A 23615-nucleotide genomic window follows, 5' to 3' on the forward strand; every position below is an offset into this window, starting at 1 on the left:
TACTACGGAGCCTTCACAATGCACTATAGACAACTGTTATATCCTTTATCTACAGCCTGCTAATTCTCACTATAACCTGCAGCCTGCGTGGCGTACTACGGAGCCTTCACAATGCACTATAGACAACTGGTATATCCTTTATATACAGACGGCTAATTCTCACTATAACCTGCAGCCTGCAGTACTACGGAGCCTTCACAATGCACTATAGACAACTGGTACATCCTTTATATACAGCCGGCTAATTCTCACTATAACCTGCAGCCTGCAGTACTACGGAGCCTTCACAATGCACTATAGACAACTGGTACATCCTGTATATACAGCCTGCTAATTCTCACTATAACCTGCAGCCTGCAGTACTACGGAGCCTTCACAATGCACTATAGACAACTGGTACATCCTTTATATACAGCCTGCTAATTCTCACTATAACCTGCAGCCTGCAGTACTACGGAGCCTTCACAATGCACTATAGACAACTGGTACATCCTTTATATACAGACGGCTAATTCTCACTATAACCTGCAGCCTGCAGTACTACGGAGCCTTCACAATGCACTATAGACAACTGGTATATCCTTTATCTACAGCCTGCTAATTCTCACTATAACCTGCAGCCTGCGTGGCGTACTACGGAGCCTTCACAATGCACTATAGACAACTGGTATATCCTTTATATACAGACGGCTAATTCTCACTATAACCTGCAGCCTGCAGTACTACGGAGCCTTCACAATGCACTATAGACAACTGGTACATCCTTTATATACAGCCGGCTAATTCTCACTATAACCTGCAGCCTGCAGTACTACGGAGCCTTCACAATGCACTATAGACAACTGGTACATCCTGTATATACAGCCTGCTAATTCTCACTATAACCTGCAGCCTGCAGTACTACGGAGCCTTCACAATGCACTATAGACAACTGGTACATCCTTTATATACAGCCTGCTAATTCTCACTATAACCTGCAGCCTGCAGTACTACGGAGCCTTCACAATGCACTATAGACAACTGGTATATCCTTTATATACAGACGGCTAATTCTCACTATAACCTGCAGCCTGCAGTACTACGGAGCCTTCACAATGCACTATAGACAACTGGTACATCCTTTATATACAGCCTGCTAATTCTCACTATAACCTGCAGCCTGCAGTACTACGGAGCCTTCACAATGCACTATAGACAACTGGTACATCCTTTATATACAGCCTGCTAATTCTCACTATAACCTGCAGCCTGCAGTACTACGGAGCCTTCACAATGCACTATAGACAACTGGTACATCCTTTATATACAGACGGCTAATTCTCACTGTAACCTGCAGCCTGCAGTACTACGGAGCCTTCACAATGCACTATAGACAACTGGTACATCCTTTATATACAGACGGCTAATTCTCACTATAACCTGCAGCCTGCAGTACTACGGAGCCTTCACAATGCACTATAGACAACTGGTACATCCTTTATATACAGCCTGCTAATTCTCACTATAACCTGCAGCCTGCAGTACTATGGAGCCTTCACAATGCACTATAGACAACTGGTATATCCTTTATATACAGTCTGCTAATTCTCACTATAACCTGCAGCCTGCAGTACTACGGAGCCTTCACAATGCACTATAGACAACTGGTACATCCTTTATATACAGCCTGCTAATTCTCACTATAACCTGCAGCCTGCAGTACTACGGAGCCTTCACAATGCACTATAGACAACTGGTATATCCTTTATATACAGCCTGCTAATTCTCACTATAACCTACCGCAGTATGTTGCATTATAACCATTCTAAACTACATAGCCTTCCCCTTGCAGTGGATACACCTGGTATGTATGGCCTCTATAGAGATGCAGCTTTATACACGGTTCTTACTATCTGTTATATACTTTCACTCTACTTCTGCGCCCTGCGTCTAAACATTGCCGTCTGTTCTCTGTACACTATTGGAACCAAACCCAGTGAAGCCTGCCTGTTCTAGACAGTGTCTGTGTGCCCACCTCTCTCCCTCGGGCCAGACGGAGAGGCAGACCATGTGTCAACCTCCCTGCCCACACTGGCACTCTGGCCTAATGGCTCTCACTCACCTCAACCCACTGGGTCTGTCTGGCTGTCTGTCAATACTACCACTGTCTATGTGGTGTCTGTCAATACTACCACTGTCTCTGTACTGTCTGTCAATACTATCACTGTCTATGTGCTGTCTGTTAATACTACCACTGTCTATGTGGTGTCTGTCAATACTACCACTGTCTGTCAATACTACCACTGTGTCTGTAATGTCTGTCAATACTATCTGTTATAGCACATGGTTATGGAGTCAGATGACTTGGGAATGTTCATTCATCCTGAATATACAAGGCTCTGATTGTTGATAAACGTGTGTGTGTGTGTGTGTGTGTGTGTGTGTGTGTGTGTGTGTGTGTGTGTGTGTGTGTGTGTGTGTGTGTGTGGCTGTGTGTGGCTGTGTGTGTCTGTGTGTGTGTGTGTGTGTGTGTGTGTGTGTGTGTGTGTGTGTGTGTGTGTGTGTGTGTGTGTGTGTGGCTGTGTGTGTCTGTGTGTGGCTGTGTTTGTGTGTGTGTCTGTGTGTGTGTGTGTGTGTGTGTGTGTCTGTGTGTGTGTGTGTGTGTGTGGCTGTGTGTGTCTGTGTGTGGCTGTGTTTGTGTGTGTGGCTGTGTTTGTGTGTGTGTGTGTGTGTGTGTGTGTGTCTGTGTGTGTGTGTGAGTGTGTGTGTGTGTGTGTGTGTGTGTGTGTGTGTGTGTCTGTGTGTGTGTGTGGGTGTGTGTGTGTGTGTCTGTGTGTGGCTGTGTGTGTGTGTGTGTGTGTGTGTGTGTGTGTGTGTGTGTGTGTGTGTGTGTGTGTGTGTGTGGCTGTGTGTGTGGCTGTGTGTGTGTGTGTGTGTGTGTGTGTCTGTGCAGCTGATAGACCAGTGGATTGTGCGATGCCAGGAGTTGGGCATCCCCATCAGTGCCAGCTTCAGCCTCATCAACATCCTGGGCGACCCCTATGAGATCCGCCTGTGGAACGCCGAGGGGTTGCCCCGAGACACCGTTTCCACTGAGAATGGAATCCTGGTTACCCGTGGACGCCGCTGGCCACTCATGATCGACCCTCAGGATCAGGTGACCCAGCTGACAGCAAATCAGTGCTTTTTGTCTTAAATCATTCAACCAATCAGCCAATCAACCAATCAGAAGTATTTGTATTACCACACTTTTCATCTCTTCTGGATTCAGTCCTCTACTTAAATACTCTATTTAGATTCTATAACATCTTTTAATCACAGGTACCTTTATATGCGATGGTGTTGCAAATAGTTATTCATCTTATACTTTGTAATAAGCTACTTGTATAGTTGTATTTGTAGTGGGTAATTTTCTCTATTCTTGTTATTTTTCTGTGGCTACATCTGCTAAAATAACAGTTGTGTTGTAATGTGTTGTGGCTCAAACCCTGACTCCCATTCCCAGACCCCAGCCTGGAACAAACCCTGACTCCCATTCCCAGACCCCAGCCTGGAACAAACCCTGGCTCCCATTCTCAGACCCCAGCCTGGAACAAACCCTGACTCCCATTCCCAGACCCCAGCCTGGAACAAACCCTGACTCCCATTCCCAGACCCCAGCCTGGAACAAACCCTGACTCCCATTCCCAGACCCCAGCCTGGAACAAACTCTGACTCCCATTCTCAGACCCCAGCCTGGAACAAATCCTGACTCCCATTCTCAGACCCCAGCCTGGAACAAATCCTGACTCCCATTCTCAGACCCCAGCCTAGAACAAACCCTGACTCCCATTCTCAGACCCCAGCCTGGAACAAACCCTGACTCCCATTCTCAGACCCCAGCCTGGAACAAACCCTGACTCCCATTCTCAGACCCCAGCCTGGAACAAACCCTGACTCCCATTCTCAGACCCCAGCCTGGAACAAACCCTGACTCCCATTCTCAGACCCCAGCCTGGAACAAACCCTGACTCCCATTCCCAGACCCCAGCCTGGAACAAACCCTGACTCCCATGCCCAGACCCCAGCCTGGAACAAACCCTGACTCCCATTCCCAGACCCCAGCCTGGAACAAACCCTGACTCCCATTCTCAGACCCCAGCCTGGAACAAACCCTGACTCCCATTCTCAGACCCCAGCCTGGAACAAACCCTGACTCCCATTCTCAGACCCCAGCCTGGAACAAACCCTGACTCCCATTCTCAGACCCCAGCCTGGAACAAACCCTGACTCCCATTCTCAGACCCCAGCCTGGAACAAACCCTGATTCCCATTCCCAGACCCCAGCCTGGAACAAGGCAACAACAGGAGACAACCGCCCTGACTATTCTATTACTAACACTATTCCCTTATCACCACGGAGACAACAGCCCTGAGACACTAAGACTATTCCCACTCTCTCTGTGTTGTAATCACACACACACACACACACAGACTCCATGCGCTTGGCCACTCTGTAGTTTGACTCTTAGCTCCAGTCCCCTGACACCTCTTATGTTGCTTCCTGTCATCTTTTGTTTCTTTCTCCTTCTCCTCTCTTTCTTTGGGCCTCTGCCCCAGGGAGCGGTCTGTTGACTGGTCTCTGTCTGCCATGCACAGGCCGCGATGGAGATGGCGAGAGGCAGGGAGTTGAGCAGGCAGGGAGGCTTGCTGACAGCCTAGCACGGGGACACTCCGTTGTTCGGCTGGCGCAGACCGTCTCAAACGCACACAAATAGACTCACACACACACGGCTTGTCTGTCCACTGACTCAAATGTAGTGCACTTCTGTTTGTCAGTTTTCATTCATGTCGATGAGAGTGATTCTGACCTGCCGGGTTCATCAATCACCAGGGGTGTCCAACTCATTCCGTGGAGGGCCTGGTGTCTGCAGGTTTGAGTTGTTTCCTTTCAATTAAGACCTAAACAACCAGGTGTGTGGAGTTCCTTACTAATTAGTGACCTTAATTCATCAATCAAGTACAAGGGAGGAGCGAAAACCTGCAGACACTCGGTCCTTCGTGCATTGAGTGTGACACCTGTGTCATGGACAACATAGTGACTTTCTGGTATGAGAGGAAATGACATGACCCCTCAATGGTGGTCGCTTGGATACTTTAAAGGGACAATATGGAAGTTCTGTCCCTTGTGGCGTTGGGATGACGTAGCTACACAATCACAACCGACCTGAAACGAAACAAATAGTCCCTCATTTGAAATGCTTTATACAACTGTGTCTGGTCCGTCTCCAGGCCAACCGTTGGATCCGTTCCAAGGAGACCAAGAACGGTCTGAAGGTGATCAAGCTGACCGACTCTGGTTTCCTGCGAACCCTGGAGAACGCCATCCGCATGGGCATGCCCGTACTGCTGGAGGAGGTCAGTACTATGGCAGCCATTGTAGGTCAGGATTCACCATGGAGATTAGTCTCGGGGGACAGTTCTATCCTCCATTTTGGGTCTAGAGTTAGCAAAGAGACCTGGGTGAGTTGACTTGGAACAGGAAGAATGGTAAAACTGATCAGCGTGACGTCCATTTTGGGTCTAGAGTTAGCAAAGAGACCTGGGTGAGTTGACTTGGAACAGGAAGAATGGTAAAACTGACCAGTCCATTTTGGGTCTAGAGTTAGCAAAGAGACCTGGGTGAGTTGACTTGGAACAGGAAGAATGGTAAAACTGACGGGCATGACGTCCATTTTGTGTCCTGGTTGTGTGTGAGTAGCTGAAGGAGACTGTGGACCCGGCTCTGGAGCCCATCCTGCTGAAGCAGACGTTTGTGGCGGGCGGCCGCACCCTCATCCGCCTCGGAGACTCCGACATTGACTACAACAAGAAATTCAGGTTCTACATGACCACCAAGATGGCCAACCCACACTACCTGCCTGAGGTGGGTCAAACAACCGGAAATTAGCACGTGCCTTCAGCCAAACACCGGTAGAAAAACTGACCTGCTAGTGATTTATTCTCCCCAGCAGTTTTGGAATGCAGTCCATCTCAGTCTGTATTCATATGGCCTGGGTCATGTTTGCTTTCCATCAATACCAGATGGCTTTTATTGGAATGTCAATGTCCATGTGGTTTATCCACAGTCTAAATGAACAGCTCTACAACCAATGGCCCCGTCATTTCCCCCCAGAGCAATTTCATTGGTATTTCCTTTTTAGGTTGGCAAAACCAATGCCGACCAATTGAAAGGAACACACACATGTTTAGAATAACTGTAGGTCAGTAAAGCGTCTGGTTTCTCACCCAAAACACAAAAAAAACATAAAATACCCACATTAAATCAAATCAAAATTATTTATATAGCCCTTCGTACATCAGCTGATATCTCAAAGTGCTGTACAGAAACCCAGCCTAAAACCCCAAACAGCAAGCAATGTAGGTGTAGAAGCACGGTGGCTAGGAAAAACTCCCTAGAAAGGCCAAAACCTAGGAAGAAACCTAGAGAGGAACCAGGCTATGTGGGGTGGCCAGTCCTCTTCTGGCTGTGCCGGGTGGAGATTATAACAGAACATGGCCAAGATGTTCAAATGGTCTTAGATGACCAGCAGGGTCAAATAATAATAATCACAGGCAGAACAGTTGAACATTAGACATTAGACGGTCACATTAGACATTAGACGCTCACACACACACACACACCCTGCCCCCTCTCTCTCCATGCCAAACGTTGGCACTTGGAACACTGTAAACAGTTGGCTCACACAGGGAGCTGTCAGCCTGGGTGGATGGGTGGTTGCTGTGAAGAGCCTTGCCCACCTGCCAGACAGCCGTGCCCCTGAGTTCACCCAGCCTACGGGCACGGCGCCTGCTGCCATTTGAAGGCCCTATCAGCCTGCTCCAGCACTCTTCAGTCCCACAACACAGGGCTGGTGCTAGTCTCAGACCTATTCCCCGGGCCCAGCAATCAGTCAGACAGAAGGGACGTGAATAGACATGTCTGTCACCTCCCTTTAAACACACAGTCATGACACAGCTGTCACAGATAGATAGTCTAACACACAGCTTACAGTCTGGACACAGCTGTCACAGATAGATAGTCTAACACACAGCTTACAGTCTGGACACAGCTGTCACAGATAGATAGTCTAACACACAGCTTACAGTCTGGACACAGCTGTCACAGATAGATAGTCTAACACACAGCTTACAGTCTGGACACAGCTGTCACAGATAGATAGTCTAACACACAGCTTACAGTCTGGACACAGCTGTCACAGATAGATAGTCTAACACACAGCTTACAGTCTGGACACAGCTGTCACAGATAGATAGTCTAACACACAGCTTACAGTCTGGACACAGCTGTCACAGATAGTCTAACACACAGCTTACAGTCTGGACACAGCTGTCACAGATAGATAGTCTAACACACAGCTTACAGTCTGGACACAGCTGTCACAGATAGATAGTCTAACACACAGCTTACAGTCTGGACACAGCTGTCACAGATAGATAGTCTAACACACAGCTTACAGTCTGGACACAGCTGTCACAGATAGATAGTCTAACACACAGCTTACAGTCTGGACACAGCTGTCACAGATAGATAGTCTAACACAGCTTACAGTCTGGACACAGCTGTCACAGATAGATAGTCTAACACACAGCTTACAGTCTGGACACAGCTGTCACAGATAGATAGTCTAACACACAGCTTACAGTCTGGACACAGCTGTCACAGATAGATAGTCTAACACACAGCTTACAGTCTGGACACAGCTGTCACAGATAGATAGTCTAACACACAGCTTACAGTCTGGACACAGCTGTCACAGATAGATAGTCTAACACACAGCTTACAGTCTGGACACAGCTGTCACAGATAGATAGTCTAACACACAGCTTACAGTCTGGACACAGCTGTCACAGATAGATAGTCTAACACACAGCTTACAGTCTGGACACAGCTGTCACAGATAGATAGTCTAACACACAGCTTACAGTCTGGACACAGCTGTCACAGATAGATAGTCTAACACACAGCTTACAGTCTGGACACAGCTGTCACAGATAGATAGTCTAACACACAGCTTACAGTCTGGACACAGCTGTCACAGATAGATAGTCTAACACACAGCTTACAGTCTGGACACAGCTGTCACAGATAGATAGTCTAACACACAGCTTACAGTCTGGACACAGCTGTCACAGATAGATAGTCTAACACACAGCTTACAGTCTGGACACAGCTGTCACAGATAGATAGTCTAACACACAGCTTACAGTCTGGACACAGCTGTCACAGATAGATAGTCTAACACACAGCTTACAGTCTGGACACAGCTGTCACAGATAGATAGTCTAACACACAGCTTACAGTCTGGACACAGCTGTCACAGATAGATAGTCTAACACACAGCTTACAGTCTGGACACAGCTGTCACAGATAGATAGTCTAACACACAGCTTACAGTCTGGACACAGCTGTCACAGATAGATAGTCTAACACACAGCTTACAGTCTGGACACAGCTGTCACAGATAGATAGTCTAACACACAGCTTACAGTCTGGACACAGCTGTCACAGATAGATAGTCTAACACACAGCTTACAGTCTGGACACAGCTGTCACAGATAGATAGTCTAACACACAGCTTACAGTCTGGACACAGCTGTCACAGATAGATAGTCTAACACACAGCTTACAGTCTGGACACAGCTGTCACAGATAGATAGTCTAATACACAGCTTACAGTCTAGACACAGCTGTCACAGATAGATAGTCTAACACACAGCTTACAGTCTAGACACAGCTGTCACAGATAGATAGTCTAACACACAGCTTACAGTCTGGACACAGCTGTCACAGATAGATAGTCTAACACACAGCTTACAGTCTGGACACAGCTGTCACAGATAGATAGTCTAGCACACAGCTTACAGTCTAGACACAGCTGTCACAGATAGATAGTCTAACACACAGCTTACAGTCTGGACACAGCTGTCACAGATAGATAGTCTAACACACAGCTTACAGTCTAGACACAGCTGTCACAGATAGATAGTCTAACACACAGCTTACAGTCTGGACACAGCTGTCACAGATAGATAGTCTAACACACAGCTTACAGTCTGGACACAGCTGTCACAGATAGATAGTCTAACACACAGCTTACAGTCTGGACACAGCTGTCACAGATAGATAGTCTAACACACAGCTTACAGTCTGGACACAGCTGTCACAGATAGATAGTCTAGCACACAGCTTACAGTCTAGACACAGCTGTCACAGATAGATAGTCTAGCACACAGCTTACAGTCTGGACACAGCTGTCACAGATAGATAGTCTAGCACACAGCTTACAGTCTAGACACAGCTGTCACAGATAGATAGTCTAGCACACAGCTTACAGTCTGGACACAGCTGTCACAGATAGATAGTCTAACACACAGCTTACAGTCTGGACACAGCTGTCACAGATAGATAGTCTAACACACAGCTTACAGTCTGGACACAGCTGTCACAGATAGATAGTCTAACACACAGCTTACAGTCTGGACACAGCTGTCACAGATAGATAGTCTAACACACAGCTTACAGTCTGGACACAGCTGTCACAGATAGATAGTCTAACACACAGCTTACAGTCTGGACACAGCTGTCACAGATAGATAGTCTAATACACAGCTTACAGTCTAGACACAGCTGTCACAGATAGATAGTCTAACACACAGCTTACAGTCTAGACACAGCTGTCACAGATAGATAGTCTAACACACAGCTTACAGTCTGGACACAGCTGTCACAGATAGATAGTCTAACACACAGCTTACAGTCTGGACACAGCTGTCACAGATAGATAGTCTAGCACACAGCTTACAGTCTAGACACAGCTGTCACAGATAGATAGTCTAACACACAGCTTACAGTCTGGACACAGCTGTCACAGATAGATAGTCTAACACACAGCTTACAGTCTAGACACAGCTGTCACAGATAGATAGTCTAACACACAGCTTACAGTCTGGACACAGCTGTCACAGATAGATAGTCTAACACACAGCTTACAGTCTGGACACAGCTGTCACAGATAGATAGTCTAACACACAGCTTACAGTCTGGACACAGCTGTCACAGATAGATAGTCTAACACACAGCTTACAGTCTGGACACAGCTGTCACAGATAGATAGTCTAGCACACAGCTTACAGTCTAGACACAGCTGTCACAGATAGATAGTCTAGCACACAGCTTACAGTCTGGACACAGCTGTCACAGATAGATAGTCTAGCACACAGCTTACAGTCTAGACACAGCTGTCACAGATAGATAGTCTAGCACACAGCTTACAGTCTGGACACAGCTGTCACAGATAGATAGTCTAACACACAGCTTACAGTCTGGACACAGCTGTCACAGATAGATAGTCTAACACACAGCTTACAGTCTGGACACAGCTGTCACAGATAGATAGTCTAACACACAGCTTACAGTCTAGACACAGCTGTCACAGATAGATAGTCTAACACACAGCTTACAGTCTGGACACAGCTGTCACAGATAGATAGTCTAACACACAGCTTACAGTCTGGACACAGCTGTCACAGATAGATAGTCTAACACACAGCTTACAGTCTGGACACAGCTGTCACAGATAGATAGTCTAACACACAGCTTACAGTCTGGACACAGCTGTCACAGATAGATAGTCTAACACACAGCTTACAGTCTGGACACAGCTGTCACAGATAGATAGTCTAACACACAGCTTACAGTCTGGACACAGCTGTCACAGATAGATAGTCTAACACACAGCTTACAGTCTGGACACAGCTGTCACAGATAGATAGTCTAACACACAGCTTACAGTCTGGACACAGCTGTCACAGATAGATAGTCTAACACACAGCTTACAGTCTGGACACAGCTGTCACAGATAGATAGTCTAACACACAGCTTACAGTCTGGACACAGCTGCCACAGATAGATAGTCTAACACACAGCTTACAGTCTGGACACAGCTGTCACAGATAGATAGTCTAGCACACAGCTTACAGTCTGGACACAGCTGTCACAGATAGATAGTCTAACACACAGCTTACAGTCTGGACACAGCTGCCACAGATAGATAGTCTAACACACAACTTACAGTCTGGACACAGCTGTCACAGATAGATAGTCTAACACACAGCTTACAGTCTGGACACAGCTGTCACAGATAGATAGTCTAACACACAGCTTACAGTCTGGACACAGCTGTCACAGATAGATAGTCTAACACACAGCTTACAGTCTGGACACAGCTGTCACAGATAGATAGTCTAACACACAGCTTACAGTCTGGACACAGCTGTCACAGATAGATAGTCTAACACACAGCTTACAGTCTGGACACAGCTGTCACAGATAGATAGTCTAACACACAGCTTACAGTCTGGACACAGCTGTCACAGATAGATAGTCTAGCACACAGCTTACAGTCTAGACACAGCTGTCACAGATAGATAGTCTAGCACACAGCTTACAGTCTGGACACAGCTGTCACAGATAGATAGTCTAGCACACAGCTTACAGTCTAGACACAGCTGTCACAGATAGATAGTCTAGCACACAGCTTACAGTCTGGACACAGCTGTCACAGATAGATAGTCTAACACACAGCTTACAGTCTGGACACAGCTGTCACAGATAGATAGTCTAACACACAGCTTACAGTCTGGACACAGCTGTCACAGATAGATAGTCTAACACACAGCTTACAGTCTAGACACAGCTGTCACAGATAGATAGTCTAACACACAGCTTACAGTCTGGACACAGCTGTCACAGATAGATAGTCTAACACACAGCTTACAGTCTGGACACAGCTGTCACAGATAGATAGTCTAACACACAGCTTACAGTCTGGACACAGCTGTCACAGATAGATAGTCTAACACACAGCTTACAGTCTGGACACAGCTGTCACAGATAGATAGTCTAACACACAGCTTACAGTCTGGACACAGCTGTCACAGATAGATAGTCTAACACACAGCTTACAGTCTGGACACAGCTGTCACAGATAGATAGTCTAACACACAGCTTACAGTCTGGACACAGCTGTCACAGATAGATAGTCTAACACACAGCTTACAGTCTGGACACAGCTGTCACAGATAGATAGTCTAACACACAGCTTACAGTCTGGACACAGCTGTCACAGATAGATAGTCTAACACACAGCTTACAGTCTGGACACAGCTGCCACAGATAGATAGTCTAACACACAGCTTACAGTCTGGACACAGCTGTCACAGATAGATAGTCTAGCACACAGCTTACAGTCTGGACACAGCTGTCACAGATAGATAGTCTAACACACAGCTTACAGTCTGGACACAGCTGCCACAGATAGATAGTCTAACACACAACTTACAGTCTGGACACAGCTGTCACAGATAGATAGTCTAACACACAGCTTACAGTCTGGACACAGCTGTCACAGATAGATAGTCTAACACACAGCTTACAGTCTGGACACAGCTGTCACAGATAGATAGTCTAACACACAGCTTACAGTCTGGACACAGCTGTCACAGATAGATAGTCTAACACACAGCTTACAGTCTGGACACAGCTGTCACAGATAGATAGTCTAACACACAGCTTACAGTCTGGACACAGCTGTCACAGATAGATAGTCTAACACACAGCTTACAGTCTGGACACAGCTGTCACAGATAGATAGTCTAACACACAGCTTACAGTCTGGACACAGCTGTCACAGATAGATAGTCTAATACACAGCTTACAGTCTAGACACAGCTGTCACAGATAGATAGTCTAACACACAGCTTACAGTCTAGACACAGCTGTCACAGATAGATAGTCTAACACAGCTTACAGTCTGGACACAGCTGTCACAGATAGATAGTCTAACACACAGCTTACAGTCTGGACACAGCTGTCACAGATAGATAGTCTAACACTCAGCTTACAGTCTAGACACAGCTGTTACAGATAAATAGTCTAACACACAGCTTACAGTCTGGACACAGCTGTCACAGATAGATAGTCTAACACACAGCTTACAGTCTGGACACAGCTGTCACAGATAGATAGTCTAACACACAGCTTACAGTCTAGACACAGCTGTCATAGATAGATAGTCTAACACACAGCTTACAGTCTAGACACAGCTGTCACAGGTAGTCTAATACACAGCTTGCAGTCTAGACACAGCTATCACAGATAGATACTCTAACACACAGAGACAACTGACAGGATTCATTAATAATTGAAGTGGGCGTTTGCTGAAGCTCATACTGGTTAGTGTGTTGTGATTAGTAGTTGGTCTGATTTGATTGGTTGTTGATGTGTGGAGTTCACCCCCCCTGTGTTCTAGGTGTGTATCAAAGTGACCATCATCAACTTCACCGTGACCAAGTCTGGTCTGGAGGACCAGCTTCTCAGGTAGACAACACAACTCTTCTCCCCGCCGACTCTCACTCTCCTCATTAAAGGGGTTCAGACTGTGTGGTTTTCTTGTGGTATGAGCGAGTGGTTGACTTGCGTTCCTTCTCTCTCTCCCATTCACAGTGACGTGGTTCGTCTGGAGCGTCCTGACCTGGAGGAACAGAGGAACCAGCTGATTGTGAGGATCAACGCCGACCGCAACCAGCTGAAGGCCATCGAGGACCGCATCCTCAAACTGCTCTTCAACTCCAAGGGAAACATCCTGGACAACGAGGAGCTGGTGCAGACCCTGCAGGAGTCAAAGGTCAGGGGTCACCGTGGGGTCATGGGGGTAGACAGTAGGATTGTTGAACTCTCAGGTGTGGTCGACTTTCTAACCATCTTTCTGTAGGCCGAGTTTGTGTTCTTCCTGTCCCTCAAATGTCTTTGTGTCGGTTTCCCTTTCTTTCTTTCTTTCTTTCTTTCTTTCTTTCTTTCTTTCTTTCTTTCTTTCTTTCTTTCTCTCTCTCTCTCCCTCTCTCTCTCTCTCTCTCTCTCTCTCTCTCTCTCTCCCTCTCTCTCTCTCTCTCGCTCTCTCCCTCTCTCTCTCTCCCTCTCACTCTCTCCCTCTCTCCCTCTCTCTCACTCTCTCCCTCTCTCTCTCCCTCTCTCTCTCCCTCTCTCTCTCTCTCCCTCTCTCCCACTCTCTCTCTCCTTCTCTCCCTGTCTCTCTCTCTCCATCTCTCCCCTTCTCTCTCCCTCTCTCTCCTTCTCTCTCTCTCCCTCTCTCTCTCTCCAGGTGACGTCAGAGGCCATTAAGCATCGTTTGGAGGAGGCGGAGGCGACAGAGCTGATGATCAACGCGGCCAGGGAGCGCTACCGGCCCGTGGCCACACGAGGCTCCGTCATGTACTTTGTCATCGCCAGCCTCTCTGAGATAGACCCCATGTACCAGTTCTCCCTCAAGTACTTCAAGCAGGTGACCTTTCTGTCACTGTGGTCGAGAATGATTGGTTCTCTGACCTTCATAAATCAGCAATGTTGTTTTTCCCTGTGAGTCATAGTGTATCAGCAACATTCACTGTGGGGCTTTTTCCCTCTGGAGTTGACTTTCTCATCTTCACGTCTCCCCAATCACCCCCTCCCTCCCACCTCTCTCTCCCCTGATCACCTCTTCCCCATCTCCTCCCTCCCCCCCTCTCTCTCCCCTGATCACCTCTTCCCCATCTCCTCCCCCCTCTCTCTCTCCCCTGATCACCTCTTCCCCATCTCCTCCCCCCTCTCTCTCTCCCCTGATCATCTCCTCCCCACCTTCCTCCCTCTCCCTCCCCCCTCTCTCTCCCCTGATCATTTCCTCCCTCCCCCTCCCTCTCACCTGCTCTCCCTGATCCCCCTCCCCACCTTCCTCCCTCTCACCTGCTCTCTCTGACCCCCCTCCCCACCTTCCTCCCTCTCCCCTGCTCTCCCTGACCCCCCTCCCCACCTTCCTCCCTCTCCCCTGCTCTCTCTGACCCCCCTCCCCATGTTTCTCCCTCTCCCCTGCTCTCTCTGACCCCCCTCCCCACCTTCCTCCCTCTCCCCTGCTCTCTCTGACCCCCCTCCCCTCCTTCCTCCCTCTCCCCTGCTCTCTCTGACCCCCCTCCCCACCTTCCTCCCTCTCCCCTGCTCTCTCTGACCCCCCTCCCCACCTTCCTCCCTCTCCCCTGCTCTCTCTAACCCCCCTCCCCACCTTCCTCCCTCTCTCCTGCTCTGCCTGATCCCCCTCCCCACCTTCCTCCCTCTCCCCTGCTCTCTCTGACCCCCCTCCCCACCTTCCTCCCTCTCCCCTGCTCTCTCTGACCCCCCTCCCCTGTAGCTCTTTAACTCCACCATAGAGATATCAGAGAAGAGCAGTGTTCTGGAAGAGCGCCTGCAGATCCTCCTGGACCAGACCCTGCTCACCAGTTACACCAACGTATCCCGCGGCCTGTTTGAGCAGCACAAGACCATCTACAGGTAAAGGGGGTTTGATCTTTTCTTTAAGCTGCATTCTGGGTATCAAATGGGCTCTACAAATATATTCACGATGATGATGATGATGATGATGATTCATATTTTTGTTATTACAGCTTCATGCTTTGTGTGGACATCATGCGCCAGCATGGGGAGGTCACTGACGCAGAGTGGCAGCACTTCCTGCGAGGAGCGCCCCCCCTTGACAAGGTAGTCAGGTTGATTGACGGGCCCGTCAGCCAATCAAATGGGACTATCGTCCACTGTCAGCCAATTAAAGGCAACTAGTGTCCACTCTAAGCCAGTCAAAAAGGATAGATATGTGAGCTCTTAGCAAATCACGGGAAGAATTACAAGACCTTTACCAATCATATTACTGTTCAAACCCAAACCAGAAAGAGAGCTCAGGTTTGTTGTAATATGCAGCACAACACGCATGTTGATAAACTGTCAATTGTCACTGGTCTATAACAGGGCTGTCTGGAATCTCTCCCTAAAATGAAGATATGTCTTGAGCCAGACAATGATTCCCACTTCTTCTATCCCTCAGCAGTCTTTCCTCAGCCCATTAGGAATGCATCATTTTAAATAACCTAGTTAAGAGTGCCTGTATACCAGAGGGCTTGTCAGCCTCTTTCCCGCTCTGCAGGAGAGAGAAACAGAGAGGGGGAGAGAGTCCCCTCTAACCTGTGACTGTGTGTAGAATACTGATGTCCCCATGTGTCTGTGTGTAGTCAATGACTTAGCTGTCTCCAGAGACACAGATCTAGGATCAGCTAACCCTCCCCAATTCTAATCATAAGTTGTGCCATACAGTACACTAGCCTGAGAACAGTGTGTTGGGACACAGACTTCATCATCTTTCTCTAGAGCAGGGTTTTTTGAAGAGTTCTGACAAGAGTGGATTGCTGAATGTATTATTCAATGACTAATGGGCGGTTTAGTCTGTCTCTATATGTCGTTATTTAAGCAGGGGAAAGATGGCCGCTGTGTCTGAAACTGGGACCCTAAACCATTGGGGGACCATTCTCATTAAAATGATGTCCTGATCCTCCGTCCTCCCCTGCTTATCTTCTATTCACCCCCCCACCTCATCTTCTCTCCATCCATCACCTCGGTTCTCCACGTAATACCCAATGTCCCCTTGTCCTCCCCTCCTCTTCTGTCTCCTCTCCACACACCCCCCTCTATCTATCATTCTCTTATGTCTCCTCTCCACACCCCCCCTCTATCTATCATTATCTTATGTCTCCTCTCCACACCCCCTCTCTATCTATCCATTCGCTTCTCTGTCCACTGCACTTCTCTTATATTTTGTCCCCTCTCCCTTTCTCCTCTCCTCTCCCTTCCTCCATCCCTCTATCTCCAACACCCTACCAACTTTTCCTTTGCCACACCACTCCTTCTCTCTCCCTCCCTCTCCCCTGGCTCTCTCTCTCTCCCTCCCTCTCCCCTGGCTCTTTCTCTCTCCCTCTCCCTCCCTCTCCCCTGGCTCTTTCTCTCTCCCTCCCTGTCCCCTGTCTCTCTCTCTCTCCCTCCCTCCCCCCTGTCTCTCCCTCCCCCCTCTCCCCCATCAGGATCATCCAGAGAGGCCTGAGGTGCCATGGCTGTCAGAGTTTACCTGGCAGACATGCTGTGAGCTGGAGGACACTCTGCCCTGCTTCAACGGCATCAAGAGAGAGATCACCGCCACACCCATCTCTATAAAACTAGGTAGAGTAACACACAGCTAAAATAACCTAGACACCCATCTCTATAAAACTAGGTAGAGTAGTTACACACAGCTAAAATAACCTAGACACCCATCTCTATAAAACTAGGTAGAGTAGTTACACACAGCTAAAATAACCTAGACACCCATCTCTATAAAACTAGGTAGAGTAGTTACACACAGCTAAAATAACCTAGACACCCATCTCTATAAAACTAGGTAGAGTAGTTACACACAGCTAAAATAACCTAGACACCCATCTCTATAAAACTAGGTAGAGTAGTAACAGAGCTAAAATAACCTAGACACCCATCTCTATAAAACTAGGTAGAGTAACACACAGCTAAAATAACCTAGAGATTACCACTAGGTAGAGTATTAACACAGCTAAAATAACCTAGAGATTACCACTAGGTAGAGTAGTAACACAGCTAAAATAACCTAGAGATTACCACTAGGTAGAGTAGTAACACAGCTAAAATAACCTAGAGATTACCACTAGGTAGAGTATTAACACACAGCTAAAATAACCTAGAGATTACCACTAGGTAGAGTAGTAACACACAGCTAAAATAACCTAGACAATACCACTAGGTAGAGTAGTAACACAGCTAAAATAACCTAGAGATTACCACTAGGTAGAGTAGTAACACAGCTAAAATAACCTAGAGATTACCACTAGGTAGAGTAGTAACACAGCTAAAATAACCTAGAGATTACCACTAGGTAGAGTATTAACACACAGCTAAAATAACCTAGAGATTACCACTAGGTAGAGTAGTAACACAGCTAAAATAACCTAGAGATTACCACTAGGTAGAGTTGTAACACAGCTAAAATAACCTAGAGATTACCACTAGGTAGAGTAGTAACACAGCTAAAATAACCTAGAGATTACCACTAGGTAGAGTAGTAACACACAGCTAAAATAACCTAGACAATACCACTAGGTAGAGTAGTAACACAGCTAAAATAACCTAGAGATTACCACTAGGTAGAGTAGTAACACAGCTAAAATAACCTAGAGATTACCACTAGGTAGAGTATTAACACACAGCTAAAATAACCTAGAGATTACCACTAGGTAGAGTAGTAACACACAGCTAAAATAACCTAGAGATTACCACTAGGTAGAGTATTAACACACAGCTAAAATAACCTAGAGATTACCACTAGGTAGAGTATTAACACACAGCTAAAATAACCTAGAGATTACCACTAGGTAGAGTATTAACACACAGCTAAAATAACCTAGAGATTACCACTAGGTAGAGTATTAACACACAGCTAAAATAACCTAGAGATTACCACTAGGTAGAGTATTAACACACAGCTAAAATAACCTAGAGATTACCACTACATTGTAATCTGCTAATGATGTCAATGCCAATGCTAATGATGTCAATGGGAACACACACTCTTCTGCCTAGCTACAGAAGTAGATGAATATTGGAGTGTGTGTTCCCAGGTCGTCTGGAAGTGTGTTTCAACCCAGAGAACTGGCAGGGCTACGTGTCTGACTCCCAGCTGCCTCCCTACTCAGAGGAGATGTCTGAAGAAGAGAAGGAAAAGGCAAATGGGGTCAGGGGTCACTGGGATCAGAGACTGGGGGCCTTCCAGAAACTGGTGCTCATCAAGAGCTTCATGGAGGAGAAGGTAGTGGGGGTTGTTGGTGTGCGTGTGCGTGTGTGTGTGTGTGTGTATCAGTCTGCTTGTGATGGTGAAAGGGCTGCCAGTTTTCTTGGCATCTCTCTCATTGTATGTTGTATATCAACGGTCATATTTGATAGAAGTTGCCCTTCAGGCCACACAGCGATATTTTCAGTTATGTTCATCCATCCGTTTTATTTAGGGTGTGTTCTTAAATTCAATCTGGAGTGCCAGAGTGTTCTGATTGTACGTTGGTAAATCCAGAGCGTTTGGCTCTCGGAGCATTCAGAGCGCATACTGGACGCTCTGGCGCGAGGACTAGGTTTGAGCCGAGCGTTCTGACCTCACAACTATCGTCAACCAGCTAACTGGCTAGCTACTTCCAGACAGACACATAATGAGAGAACATCTCACTCTGACCATTTTCCTTGAGCTAGCAGAGCTGGTTAGGCTGTTTTCATGTTATTTTTATTTGATTTATTTTACCTTTATTTAACTAAGCAAGTCAGTTAAGAACAAATTCTTATTTTCAGTGACTAGGAACAATGACGGCCTAGCCAGTGGGTTGTTCCTAGGCCGTCATTGAAAATAAGAATTTGTTCTTAAAATGGTCAGAGTGAGGTGTTTTCTCATTATGTGTCTGGAAGTAGCGCCAGAGCGTCCAGTATGCCTGTTCAGGGACAGAACAACAGATTTGTACCTTGTCAGCTCGGGGATTTGAACTTGCAACCTTCCGGTTACTAGTCCAACACTCTAACCACTAGGCTAACCTGCCGCCCCCTGAGTGTTGGTGACTGTAACTGTGCTGCTGGCAACATTTTAATTATGTTTTTTTGCCAACGTTTGCTGACAGCGGCCATATTCAGCAGGTGTTGAACGTTTGTAAATGCAGTTATTCTGCTCTCTGAAACACTCAGAGGAGAGTACTCTGGAATCAGAGTAGATAGCCAGAGGGAGTTGACTTACTCTCCCTCCCTCCCTCTAGGTGGTGTTTGCGGTGACAGAGTTTGTGATCGTGAGCCTGGGGAAACAGTTTGTAGAGAACCCTCCTGTTGACCTGGCCACTCTCTACAGTGACATGTCTCCCTCCACCCCCCTGGTCTTCATCCTCAGTACCGGATCAGACCCCATGGGAGCCTTCCAACGCTTCGCCAAGGAGAGGGGATACCTGGACAGGTGAGGGGGTGGGACAGCGGGAGGATGGAGGAGAAGGGGGAGGGAGGGGTAGTTGGGTACCCCTGTCCCCCTCTCTGAGACTGTTCCCCTCTCTATGTCCGTCCCCTGTATCTCAGTATTAACAACTTGTCCTTCTTTCTCATCATGTGTCCAGGTTTGGCTGGTGTAGGCCGTCATTGTAAATAAGAATTTGTTCTTAACTGACTTGCCTAGTTAAATAAAGGTTAAATGAAAAATCAATCAATAAAAATCTCTCTCTAGGTCAGGGTCCTCTCTGTCTCTCAGTATTAACTCTCTGTCTCTCAGTATTAACTCTGTCTCTCAGTATTAACTCTGTCTCTCAGTATTAACTCTGTCTCTCAGTATTAACTCTGTCTCTCAGTATTAACTCTGTCTCTCAGTATTAACCCTCTGTCTCTCAGTATTAACTCTGTCTCTCAGTATTAACTCTGTTCCTCAGTATTAACCCTCTCTCTCTCAGTATTAACTCTGTCTCTCAGTATTAACTCTGTCTCTCAGTATTAACTCTGTCTCTCAGTATTAACTCTGTCTCTCATTATTAATCCCAGGGTGAGGTCTATTTCTCTAGGTCAGGGTCTCTCAGTGTTAATCCTCTGTCTCTCTCTCCAGGGTGAGGTCTATCTCTCTAGGTCAGGGTCTCTCAGTGTTAATCATCTGTCTCTCTCTCCAGGGTGAGGTCTATCTCTCTAGGTCAGGGTCTCTCAGTGTTAATCATCTGTCTCTCTCTCCAGGGTGAGGTCTATCTCTCTAGGTCAGGGTCTCTCAGTATTAACCCACTGTCTCTCTCTCCAGGGTGAGGTCTATCTCTCTAGGTCAGGGTCTCTCAGTATTAATCCTCTGTCTCTCTCTCCAGGGTGAGGTCTATCTCTCTAGGTCAGGGTCTCTCAGTATTAACCCACTGTCTCTCTCTCCAGGGTGAGGTCTATCTCTCTAGGTCAGGGTCTCTCAGTATTAATCCTCTGTCTCTCTCTCCAAGGTGAGGTCTATCTCTCTAGGTCAGGGTCTCTCAGTGTTAATCCTCTGTCTCTCTCTCCAGGGTGAGGTCTATCTCTCTAGGTCAGGGTCTCTCAGTGTTCATCCTCTGTCTCTCTCTCCAGGGTGAGGTCTATCTCTCTAGGTCAGGGTCTCTCAGTATTAATACTCTGTCTCTCTCTCCAGGGTGAGGTCTATCTCTCTAGGTCAGGGTCTCTCAGTGTTAATCCTCTGTCTCTCTCTCCAGGGTGAGGTCTATCTCTCTAGGTCAGGGTCTCTCAGTATTAATCCTCTGTCTCTCTCTCCAGGGTGAGGTCTATCTCTCTAGGTCAGGGTCTCTCAGTGTTAACCCCATGTGTCTTTCTCCAGGGTGATGTCTATCTCTCTAGGTCAGGGTCTCTCAGTGTTAACCCCCTGTCTCTCTCTCCAGGGTGAGGTCTATCTCTCTAGGTCAGGGTCTCTCAGTATTAATCCTCTGTCTCTCTCTCCAGGGTGAGGTCTATCTCTCTAGGTCAGGGTCTCTCAGTGTTAATCCTCTGTCTCTCTCTCCAGGGTGAGGTCTATCTCTCTAGGTCAGGGTCTCTCAGTATTAACCTCCTGTCTCTCTCTCCAGGGTGAGGTCTATCTCTCTAGGTCACGGTCTCTCAGTGTTAATCCTCTGTCTCTCTCTCCGGGGTGAGGTCTATCTCTCTAGGTCAGGGTCTCTCAGTGTTAACCCCATGTCTCTCTCTCCAGGGTGAGGTCTATCTCTCTAGGTCAGGGTCTCTCAGTGTTAACCCCATGTCTCTCTCTCCAGGGTGAGGTCTATCTCTCTAGGTCAGGGTCTCTCAGTATTAACCCCATGTCTCTTTCTCCAGGGTGAGGTCTATCTCTCTAGGTCAGGGTCTCTAGGTGTTAACCCCCTGTCTCTCTCTCCAGGGTGAGGTCTATCTCTCTAGGTCAGGGTCTCTCAGTATTAATCCTCTGTCTCTCTCTCCAGGGTGAGGTCTATCTCTCTAGGTCAGGGTCTCTCAGTGTTAACCCCATGTCTCTCTCTCCAGGGTGAGGTCTATCTCTCTAGGTCAGGGTCTCTCAGTGTTAATCCTCTGTCTCTCTCTCCAGGGTGAGGTCTATCTCTCTAGGTCAGGGTCTCTCAGTATTAACCCCATGTCTCTTTCTCCAGGGTGAGGTCTATCTCTCTAGGTCAGGGTCTCTCAGTGTTAACCCATGTCTCTCTCTCCAGGGTGAGGTCTATCTCTCTAGGTCAGGGTCTCTCAGTGTTAATCATCTGTCTCTCTCTCCAGGGTGAGGTCTATCTCTCTAGGTCAGGGTCTCTCAGTATTAATACTCTGTCTCTCTCTCCAGGGTGAGGTCTATCTCTCTAGGTCAGGGTCTCTCAGTGTTAATCCTCTGTCTCTCTCTCCAGGGTGAGGTCTATCTCTCTAGGTCAGGGTCTCTCAGTATTAATCCTCTGTCTCTCTCTCCAGGGTGAGGTCTATCTCTCTAGGTCAGGGTCTCTCAGTGTTAATCCTCTGTCTCTCTCTCCAGGGTGAGGTCTATCTCTCTAGGTCAGGGTCTCTCAGTATTAACCTCCTGTCTCTCTCTCCAGGGTGAGGTCTATCTCTCTAGGTCACGGTCTCTCAGTGTTAATCCTCTGTCTCTCTCTCCGGGGTGAGGTCTATCTCTCTAGGTCAGGGTCTCTCAGTGTTAACCCCATGTCTCTCTCTCCAGGGTGAGGTCTATCTCTCTAGGTCAGGGTCTCTCAGTGTTAACCCCATGTCTCTCTCTCCAGGGTGAGGTCTATCTCTCTAGGTCAGGGTCTCTCAGTATTAACCCCATGTCTCTTTCTCCAGGGTGAGGTCTATCTCTCTAGGTCAGGGTATCTCAGTGTTAACCCCCTGTCTCTCTCTCCAGGGTGAGGTCTATCTCTCTAGGTCAGGGTCTCTCAGTATTAATCCTCTGTCTCTCTCTCCAGGGTGAGGTCTATCTCTCTAGGTCAGGGTCTCTCAGTGTTAACCCCATGTCTCTCTCTCCAGGGTGAGGTCTATCTCTCTAGGTCAGGGTCTCTCAGTGTTAATCCTCTGTCTCTCTCTCCAGGGTGAGGTCTATCTCTCTAGGTCAGGGTCTCTCAGTATTAACCCCATGTCTCTTTCTCCAGGGTGAGGTCTATCTCTCTAGGTCAGGGTCTCTCAGTGTTAACCCATGTCTCTCTCTCCAGGGTGAGGTCTATCTCTCTAGGTCAGGGTCTCTCAGTGTTAATCATCTGTCTCTCTCTCCAGGGTGAGGTCTATCTCTCTAGGTCAGGGTCTCTCAGTATTAACCCCCTGTCTCTCTCTCCAGGGTGAGGTCTATCTCTCTAGGTCAGGGTCTCTCAGTGTTAATCCTCTGTCTCTCTCTCCAGGGTGAGGTCTATCTCTCTAGGTCAGGGTCTCTCAGTATTAACCCCATGTCTCTTTCTCCAGGGTGAGGTCTATCTCTCTAGGTCAGGGTCTCTCAGTGTTAACCCATGTCTCTCTCTCCAGGGTGAGGTCTATCTCTCTAGGTCAGGGTCTCTCAGTGTTAATCATCTGTCTCTCTCTCCAGGGTGAGGTCTATCTCTCTAGGTCAGGGTCTCTCAGTGTTAACCCATGTCTCTCTCTCCAGGGTGAGGTCTATCTCTCTAGGTCAGGGTCTCTCAGTGTTAATCATCTGTCTCTCTCTCTCCAGGGTGAGTTCTATCTCTCTAGGTCAGGG

At 47.4% G+C, this 23615-nt stretch overlaps 1 protein-coding gene across 1 annotated transcript in view; it reads left to right on the forward strand.

The window, feature by feature from the left end:
- Nucleotides 1–23615, forward strand: part of LOC110533220 (dynein, axonemal, heavy chain 6) — a 164003-nt gene that overhangs the window by 117887 nt on the left and 22501 nt on the right. Inside the window, exons 59-69 of the mRNA XM_036934009.1 lie at nucleotides 2933–3136; nucleotides 5251–5376; nucleotides 5720–5884; nucleotides 13332–13399; nucleotides 13526–13706; nucleotides 14181–14360; nucleotides 15237–15376; nucleotides 15490–15583; nucleotides 16951–17086; nucleotides 18553–18740; nucleotides 19720–19910. Coding sequence (XP_036789904.1) covers nucleotides 2933–3136; nucleotides 5251–5376; nucleotides 5720–5884; nucleotides 13332–13399; nucleotides 13526–13706; nucleotides 14181–14360; nucleotides 15237–15376; nucleotides 15490–15583; nucleotides 16951–17086; nucleotides 18553–18740; nucleotides 19720–19910 — 1673 coding nt within the window. The remainder of the gene's footprint in view (nucleotides 1–2932; nucleotides 3137–5250; nucleotides 5377–5719; nucleotides 5885–13331; nucleotides 13400–13525; nucleotides 13707–14180; nucleotides 14361–15236; nucleotides 15377–15489; nucleotides 15584–16950; nucleotides 17087–18552; nucleotides 18741–19719; nucleotides 19911–23615) is intronic.

The sequence above is a fragment of the Oncorhynchus mykiss genome, chromosome 10 (assembly GCF_013265735.2).
Source record: "Oncorhynchus mykiss isolate Arlee chromosome 10, USDA_OmykA_1.1, whole genome shotgun sequence".
Taxonomy (NCBI): Eukaryota; Metazoa; Chordata; class Actinopteri; order Salmoniformes; family Salmonidae; genus Oncorhynchus; species Oncorhynchus mykiss.